General features: G+C 44.0%; 1 protein-coding gene across 4 annotated transcripts; it reads right to left on the bottom strand.

Moving 5' to 3' along the window:
• Positions 1-86: 86 nt before the first annotated feature.
• On the bottom strand, positions 87-9272 carry LOC116887712 (putative uncharacterized protein ZNRD1-AS1). Of its 4 annotated transcripts, XR_004386235.1 has the most exons (4): positions 8756-9270; positions 4288-4363; positions 1051-1129; positions 87-214 (listed from the first exon to the last, which is right to left on the bottom strand). XR_004386235.1 is itself a non-coding variant. In XM_032889310.1 (3 exons), the coding sequence occupies exons 1-3, from the start codon at positions 9103-9105 to the stop codon at positions 2998-3000; spliced, it is 897 nt and encodes a 298-aa protein (XP_032745201.1). In that variant the 5' UTR covers positions 9106-9256; the 3' UTR covers positions 2974-2997. The 4 variants fall into 4 exon arrangements, 2 of the variants coding, with proteins under 2 accessions (XP_032745201.1, XP_032745202.1); XM_032889310.1 differs by lacking the exons at positions 87-214; positions 1051-1129 and adding an exon at positions 2974-3798 and having other exon boundaries at positions 9086-9256; XM_032889311.1 differs by lacking the exons at positions 87-214; positions 1051-1129; positions 8756-9270 and adding exons at positions 2974-3798; positions 4549-5472.
• Positions 9273-9284: the final 12 nt, after the last annotated feature.

Raw genomic sequence — 9284 nt, 5'->3', positions numbered from 1 at the left:
GTGCCACCATGTCTGGCTGCACTATCCCTTCTTTAAAGTCTAGGGCTCTGGGAGCTCCTCTAGGACATCATCATCCTGTATCCATATCAGTCATTCTCTTGCCCTATGTGGAGTTACTCAGATGACTTTCTCAGGAATGAAGCTTTCATCATTCTATATCTACCTTGTACCGCTTGTCCCAGCTCTTGTGTCTCTTCACACACTATGGCACCACCTAGGAAGAGCATAGAAAGGTACCAGAGAGCTTTGTCACTTTCCCAAGCATTTCTACAACTGCATCCCACATGACTTCTCAGCTGCACCAGCTGAATGACCACATGCTGGTTCATGGTCCAGCATGTGATGCTAAGAAAAAGCTGTAGAGAATGAATTTGGCAAGGTTGACATTGGCACGGCCTCCCTGGAAAGTGTCCCAGCCACAGAGACCAGTGCCAAGGTTTTGGTAGGGTCATCAGTGATCGCTCTGCCTGGGTAGACCCTGTGGATCCTGTGGACCTTATGGATCCAGTGTGAGACCTGGTGTTGATTGGCTTGCCCTTCTGTTCTGGCTCTCTCCTGTTCTTTCCTTTATCCTTCGACCTCAGCACTCTAATATCATATATTAAATCCCTTTACTTCTTACGTGATAAGAATTTACATTCTGTTATTTGTACCTCAAAGTTAAATATCAGCCTGGGGACCTTTGAGGTCGCAGCTAATCAGGGATTCTCTTTATGTAATTGCTACCTCTCATGGGAGAGATGACAGCATGTGTCTGTCAACATGAAAAGTCCCTCCCTTTTCATTTTCAGCTGCCCCCACCCTTACCCACACCCCTGACTCCTACTACCACTGCTGCCCAAATGTAATGCCCATATAAAACCAGTTTCCATCACAGATACTATTCTCACCACTAACATCTGTGGCCAAAAATCTGGTTCCAAAATACCAAACTCTCTCCAGATCCCCCACTTAGACTGCTCAGTATATAGCCCAGGACTCACTCAGATATTTTTTGGTTTCTTTGTTAATAGGATCCCACTCTGTAGCCCAGGCTGTCTTGGAACTTACTATGTAGATGTAATGATGAACCTTCATTGTCAACTTGACTGGATTTTGAGTCTCCTGGGAGTTGTAATTCTGGTCACATCTGTAAGAGTGTTTCCAGAGATTAATTAAGGATGGCAGCCTCCACCCCTGGATGTGAGTGACATCATCCCTTGGGTTGGGGCCCAAGGATAAAAGAACAAGACAAGGCCAGATAAGAGGATCTCTACTCTCTGCCTCCTTATATACTTAAATCTGAGGAATCCCAGCTACATTCTCCTAATGCCATGTGTTCCTCCATGCCTTGTGCCAAGATGGACTGGACCCTCTTAAACCACAAGTCATAATAAACTTCTTCCTTTAACTTGATCCTGTTGGGTATTGTGTCACAACAATGAAGAGAGTAGCACAAATCCATGTAAGAGCCTCTGAAGTCCTTCTTTCCTTGTTCTGGGGTGCTAGGAAGAGACATGTGAGTCTCCATATCTGGCAGCCAGAAGTACTTACGTAAGGTACCATAAGTGAGGCCTAACCCATCTTTGTCTACATCCTCCCCAAACAATGACGACTGGAGAGAGACTCTTCTGAAAGATCTGGTATCAGCAAGCCTTGCAGACAGCTACAGTATTGCAGACTTCACAAGTCATCACCCATGCCAGATAGACTTTTTGGTGATACAGTGCTGTCTTTGATCATCAACGGTCCTGTAAGGCACCCCAATCCCTAACTAGCTTACCAAGTTGGACTTTTGTCCAAATGTTCTTGGGTCTATTACTGATGCCTCATCTGGGGTGAGTAGACATTTATTCATGTCTCCCCAGGAAACATCTCACGAAACATCCCCTCATCTCCAGCAATGACACATAGATAGCACAGAGGAAGAGTTTCAAAGTTAAACTTTACATACAGATAAATAAGTTATATGTTGCAAGTCAGAATTTTAGGGCCTGTTTGGTATTTCTCTAGGGAAGGAAGCAAAGTATCCACCAAAGAGTAAGATTATATCAAACTGTAGTAACATTATTAAGATAACTTTGAAAGTTGGGAGTAGGAGGAACCAAAGACCTGGGCAAATGAGAAAAATTCCTCCTTCGCCATTACTGAACAACTAGGTCTTCCCAGCTGGGAGAGCTAACATCTATGAAACAACAGTACATAATAATGTTTTTCATTCTTCAAAAAAAAATCCCATAAGAAGCTGTTCTTACTTTATAAATAAGGAAGCAATGTTTAACAGAATGATAAGCAGGGCTGGTGAAATGATTCAGTAAGTAAAGGCTCTTGCTGCCAAGCCTGATGACCTAAGCTGAATTCCCAGGACTCTCATGATAAGAACTACCTCTAACCTCCACACTGACACACACGCACATGCACACATGGATGTATACATGTACATGCACATATGAACATATGCAATGCACAATACACCACTCAAACACAAATATAATCTAGATATTTTTGAAAAGATAATTTGAACAAACACCAATTAGAAAATAGCTAGGCAAACTTTCAAGCCCAGACTGTTTGCTAACGATGTATGTGTGTATAGGAAATCATACCACTCAGGGCAGGAGAGGTGTTTCAGTGGTAAAGAGTAGGGCTGCTCTTCCAGAGGTCCTGAGTTCAAGTCTCAGCAACCACATGGTGGCTCACATCTCTAATGTGATCTGATGCCCTCTTCTGGCATGCAAGTGTATTTGCAGATAGTCTACTCATATATATTAAATAAATAAACCTTTAAAACAAACACAAACAACCCAGACAACCAGAACACAAGAGACAGATTCACATAAGAAACATGTTTACACGTTTTCAGCCAGGTGGCCAAGGTGCACACCATTAATCCTAGGCTTTGGGAGATAAAGGCAGGCAGAACTCTAAGTTGGAGGACAGCCAGGGGCACTTCCCACCAACCCCCCAACCCCAAAGAAAGAAAAAGAAACATGGTTCTGCCAGCAAAGCTCTGAAACTTTATGGATTCTTTATTTTTCCTATTTGCGTTCTCAGAAAGGGTGGTACAGCTAAGAATCTCCTTCCAAAGGGTCTTATGATTGTGCTCAAGTCCTCTTCGTCCTGAGATTTTTCCATAAGAATATCCACTTTAATCCGACTGGTACTGGATGGCTGGAAAAGTGGGTATGCAACTACCCTCTCAAACTCTTTACTCTGTTTCTTCACTTGATCATGCTTCTCAGGAAGTGGTTTCTGGCTCAGGCTTTTTCTCAAGGTTCTTTCTTTGAGCCTTTGTTGTAGAAGTTCCCTTCCTCGAATCATTCGCTCCCGATGATCTTTAATTTGGAGCAGTTCTCTCTCATGTGCCTGTCTTATTTTCTGAGCCTTTGGGATGCTCTGCCTCTCTAGCATGATTTTGGGTAGTGTTATTTCACTGAGGAGTTGTGTCTGTTTCCGGGGTTTGTCCTTAAATTCTCTGGCCTGGCCTGTTCTATGGATGTGCCTTTCTATTTGCTTCTTCTCTCTCTCAGGTACCCAATAATGTTGCTTCTGTTTCTCTGTACGTGGTGGTGGTGCTGGTGCTGGTGGTGGTGCTGGTGCTGGTGGTGGTGCTGGTGGCTCCTCTTCCACTTTTGTCTTTGTTTCACCACCTTTGTCTTTTTTCATCATGTCAACTATTCTTTTATTATAATATGACTCTGCTTTTGCAAGCCAGTAGTCAAGAGAATGAGCTTGCTCCTTGCAGAGTGCTTTGCTCTCCTCATGGTACTTCTGAGTTAGCAAGTGTCTCGCTGCTGTTGTATGCACACCACCAAACCTCTGTCAAAGTGAGTTTCAGAATTTTGTAATTTTTCCTTGAAACACATTTAAAAGAACTTTGCATGCCCTAGTACTATTATAAGGAAGGAAGGAAGGAAGGAGGGAAGGAAGAAAGGAAGGAAGGAAGGAAGGAAGGAAGGAAGGAAGGAAGGAAGGAAGGAGTGAGTCTTGGGCCAGGAGTGGTAACATGAACCTTAATCCCAGAACTCTCAAATCAAAAGCAGGCAAACACACATCCACCTACCCCTTTTATTTTCTTTGGAGTAACAGTTTAAGTTTTATGCCTCATGCTCCCAGGCAAGCCTGGGTGTTCTCAAAGTATATAGTGTCTATCACCAGTAAATAACTAGTTTTGAAAGTATATGGGTCTGGAATAATTTACAAGAGTGGAAGCTGAGTGCTGCCTCAAAGGGTCACCTGTGCAGAAGGATTTTAAACCTTGGGTCCCTTTCCTAAGTAGCTCCACACTATAGAGTATAGATCATTTACCAGGATCTTTTTCTCTAGAGGAGACCGTTGACCTTCTGAGATCCTAGGGTCTTTGGATTCTTTTGCCCAAGCCAATCTAAAAGATAAAAAAGCAAAGATAAATTGGAGTGTGGGAGATACCATGTTTGCTCACCTGTTGTCCCAGTCAAAGATCTCAATGTTTTGGCCAAGAACAGGGGCCATTTCTCCATTGAGAAAACATTGCATTTCCCATGGCAGAAAAACTGACTACCATTTCTTATATGTGAACTAAAAGCATACCTCTCCTGTGGACTCAGTGTAAACCACTCAGAGTCATTTATTTGGCACGGGTAGAGGGACAAAACAGGCTCTTTGGCAAGGGATGGCCTAAGGACACCCGGACCATATGGTTCAGTTTCAACGCTCTTTCTGTCTTCTGAGATAATTCTAGTCTCTTGTTTGGCCAACTCATTGTCTTTCTGCACTTTGTCCAGCCAGGCCCTCTGTGCTTCGATCAGCACATACAGCATCTTTGCTTTGTTTTGTACTGAAATTCTATTCCTGTTTGATCATTTGGCCCTCTGCTTGATTGACAGTCAATCATCCTTCATCCTAAATCCATTTTGAGACTAGTCCCTGATGAAACTTTGCAGGCAGAGTTTTGTGGCCCTCTGGGTTTGTTTATCAGGCTGATGGCACCACAAGTGAAGACCACCAAGTTTTTATGAGTCATTCCTGCTCAAAGCTCAGTTTACTGTGAGGTCGCATGTCAGCCACTGAAGCTGTCCAGCACACAGGCTGGGAACTCTCAAACTATAGGCAAAAGCAAAGGTTTTGAGGACTGGAAGGTATAAAATTGAACCACGATTCTACTTCCTCAACGTATGTTACAGGGAAAGCCAACTACCTTCCATGTCAATTTCCTTATTTATAAAAGGTAGATATAAAGGGCCTGCCTCTCAGGGTCATAAAGAATGAATATGGCTAAAGTATAAACAGATTACATGGCAAATTCTCAGTAAATGTCAGCTACCTGCCGTTTACAGGTAAGTCACCCTTTACAGGTAAGCCCCTTGGTTTCTATTAAGTCTTCCTACTACACTTTATCACAGTGATTCTCCCTTCTTCTGTGGAGTTTTCATTTTTACAATTCACTTAAAAACCAATCACTATTGGGGGTTGGAGAGATGGCTGAGTGTTTAAGGGCACTGGCTAACCTGGAGGCCCTGAGTTCAATTTCCAGAATCCACACAGCAGCTCACACCTCTCTATAACTGTAGTCCCAGGGGATCCAATGCCCTCTTCTGGTGTGCAGCTATAAAGACAAAACACCCATATACATAGATCTTAAACCATATCATGGGAGAGAAAGCCCATGCCTGACACTGTCTAGAGGGCAAGAGACTAGAGGCTGGATAGGCCAAAGACCTAGGATAGAAACAAATACTATTGAAAAAAAATTAAAAGTCACTGGGTGGTGATGGTGCATGCCTTTAATTACAGCACATTGGAGGCAGAGGCATCTCTGTGAGTTGAAGCCCAGCTCTGGTCTACAAAGTGAGTTCCCAAACAGCCAATACTACCCAGCAAGACCTCCTCTTGAAAAACCAAAAGTAAAATTAGCCAATGAAATGATTCCAAATGATACTCTGCTATACTTTTAGACTGGAGCCTAGCATAAAGAGCATTCATCCAGCAACTGATGGAAGCAGATGCAGAGACCCACAGCTAAATTTAGGTAGAGCTCAGGGAATCCTATGGAAGAGGAGGAAAGACTGTATGATCCAGAGGGCTCAAGGACAACACCATAAGAAAATGGCCTAGAGTCAACTAACCAGGGCTCATAGGGGCTCACAGAAACTGAACCAACAATCAGGGGTGCTGTCTGGGTCTGACTTAGGTCTTCTGCAAATATGTTATGGTTATACAGCTTGGTGGTGGTGAGTCCCCTAACTGTGTATATGGGGCAGGGGACTGTCTCTAACTCTTTTCCTGATTTTGTGACCCCTTTCCTCTTACTGGGTTGCCTCGTCCAGCCTTAACAACTTAATATGAGGGGATGTGCCGAGTCTTATTTTAACATGACATACCATGTTTGGTTTATATCCCTGGGAGGCCTGCCCTTTTCTGAAGGGAGAGGGGAGGGACTGGGAAGAGAGGAGGGAGAAGAAACAGCAGTTGGGATGAAAAATGAGAAAAGAATAAATTTATTTATTTATCTATTTATTTATTTAGAAATCAATCACTATTGGGTCTGGAGAGATGGCTTAGTGATTAGGAGCACTGGCTACTTTCACATCTCAGCACCCATATGACCGCTCATGACCATCTATAACTCCAGTAATGAATCAGACACCCCTTCTGATCTCCATGGGCACAAAGCGTGTATGCATGTGGCATACACAGACATACTCAGGCAAACACTCAAAACAAAGAAGTAACCCTAAAAATATTGTAAAGATTATCAATTATTTGTATCTATAGTCACTCTACAAGTGATAAGCTTCATAATATTAGAGGCTCTAATACCTAATATTTTGTCTCACTGACTTCTCAGATATTCTTTTAAGACTTATTTCTATTTTTAGTGTGTACTGCCATTTTGTCTGCATATGTCTATGTACCACATGCATGTAGTCACTCAGAAACCAGAAGAGGGTGTGAGACTCTCTGGGACTGGAGTTACAACTGTTAGCTGTTATAGCTGGCTATAGCTGCCAGTGGGAATTGAACCTGGGTTCTCTAGAAGAGGAACAAGTGCTCTTAACCAGTAGGCCATCTCTCAAGCCCTTCTTAGATATTTGCTTATTGCTTTGAGATTGAAAAAAAAAATTACCATCCTAGAGCCTGATGTGGAGGTTTTGTGACTGTAACCAGACACAGGCAGATAGGCAAGAGTACTGAGTTCTAGGTCAACCTGGGCTATGAGACCCTGCTTCCGAAAAATAATGGCCACCTCCCTTGCACTTCTTCTTTATAGAATACATTTTTTATGTGTGAGTGTTTTGCTTGCATGCGTGTTTGTGCACACTTGCATGCCACTGTGGAGGTAGGACGAAGGCATTGGATCGGATCTCCCAGAACTGGAGTTATAAATGGTTGTGGGCATCCATGTGGCATGGATGATGGAAAATGAACCGGGGTCCTCTGAGAGCATCCAGAGCTCTTAACTACCGAGCCATTTCTACAGCCAGATACTTTCATTTCTTGCACAGGGCATCCAATATGGTACTATGATCCTAAGTCTCAAAATTCTAATCACTATCACACAGTAGCTAGTCTTTCCCTCACAACTATCTCAGGGTTGGGGATTTAATTCAGTCGTAAAAGGCTTACCTACCGAGGCCCTGGGGTCCATCCCAGCAGGCATGCATGCACACGCATGAGCACCCACACACACATGAACCATTACAGAAGTTTGTTACATGCTGAGGCTGGCTTGGACCTTGCTCTCTAGCCCAAGATGGCTTTAAACTCACAATCCTCCTGCCTCAGCTCCCCTAGTGCTAAGATAAAGGGATGCACGACCACACAGACATGCTGCATCTTTTATTAAAGCGTGTGCCAGTCTTCCATGAAGTCCAGAGGTATATACTGTAGACTTTATATCTCTGGCTCAAGCACCGACTAGTGTATTTTCTCCATATTCTAACTATTCATCTGTATTAAAGAGAGAACACAGATTTCAACTGCATAGTCTGGTCTCAGCTCTAGCCCTTACACAGGTGCTAAATATGTATTGGACAGACAGAGCTTTTGATGGGAAAGGAACGTCATGCCTTATACTGCTTGTGCAGTAAAGGCAGCGGTCAAACCACGGTGGATGTCTGAAGAATGTCCAACTTTAAAGGGAAAGTGGGGCTAATTTCTACTTTGAAAGAAGACACAGGTAAAATTTAGAGTTCAACCATCACAGTCTCGGCAACTGAGCTTTGCTAAACAAGCAAGACACCAGTTTCACCCCTAAGTAAAACGACAGGGTCTGTCCTTCCGGCATCTTGCTCAGGGGTTTTAACTACTTTTCCAGGGTTTAATCTCACAATAAGTGCACAGAAAGACAGATGAGGGTCTCTTCTATGAAAGAGTACAGTTTATGTCCTTTAGAAAGTAGTTATGTGACTTAGCATGGTAATCAGGTTGGCTGCTGGAGGGCTGGGGACGCTATCTTCAAGCTGGTCCTTCTTCAGTATACGTTTTCCTTACTTTGTACGCTTCCGGTGAATGAAACGACACGACTTTACATTTACTCTATTGTTCACTTACTGGATGGCAGGTATTTAAACACGGGTGAATGGGAGCTTAGGAGAGTGGAAGATGGTCTGCAAGTGAAAGCCAAGACCAATCTCCTAGTAAATCCAAAGAAGTGCTTTAATAATTAACCTTCCTCTCCCTTATCTGGCAAGTGCCTAGGGAGAGAAGAGCCCTAGTCTCACCAGTTGCACCATCTTCAAATCCCTAAACTCCCTCTCACCCTCACCATTCCACACTCCTTACGAAGCTGACTCACTCAAGTGCTCAGAACTGCCCAAAGCTGACGCGAGGAAGTCGGTGCAGCCGAGAGACAACGGCCAGGAGGGCCCAAAAGAATGCTTCTTAGCTTTGCTTTTGGCTACTGAGCGGCTGCAAAAGGAAAACAACAAAACGGTCTCGGGAACCAGCAAAAGTTGCGGTTCTCTCAATCCAAGAGGTATCAGTTGCTCTGAAAAAATCAGTACAGTTTTAGGGGGACGGTCCCGCCCCCTGCCCCTGCTACGTGTAGGATTCCCTACAAAAGCAAATAGTCCAGGATTAGTGCGGAGCAGGAAAAGTAGCGAGTGGCCTAGCACTAGCTACTCGCCTTAACTTGGTCGACGTCATAGTCCCAGACTGCGTGCCGCCGTATATTCCCTTCCGCCAGAGATTCGGCTCCTTCCCTTAAGCGGCCTCGAGTACCTGCGCCATTAATTATGACGTCACGACCCAACGGCCACCAGGACCCGGAAGACGCTCTAGCCCGCCGGGCTCACTCGCTGCCTGGCGCCTTGGGATCGGACGCT

This window comes from Rattus rattus, chromosome 18 (genome assembly GCF_011064425.1).
Source record: "Rattus rattus isolate New Zealand chromosome 18, Rrattus_CSIRO_v1, whole genome shotgun sequence".
Lineage (NCBI taxonomy): Eukaryota > Metazoa > Chordata > Mammalia > Rodentia > Muridae > Rattus > Rattus rattus.
The sequence above is the reverse complement of the archived record's forward strand: the minus strand, read 5'-3'. Positions and strand labels throughout refer to the sequence as shown.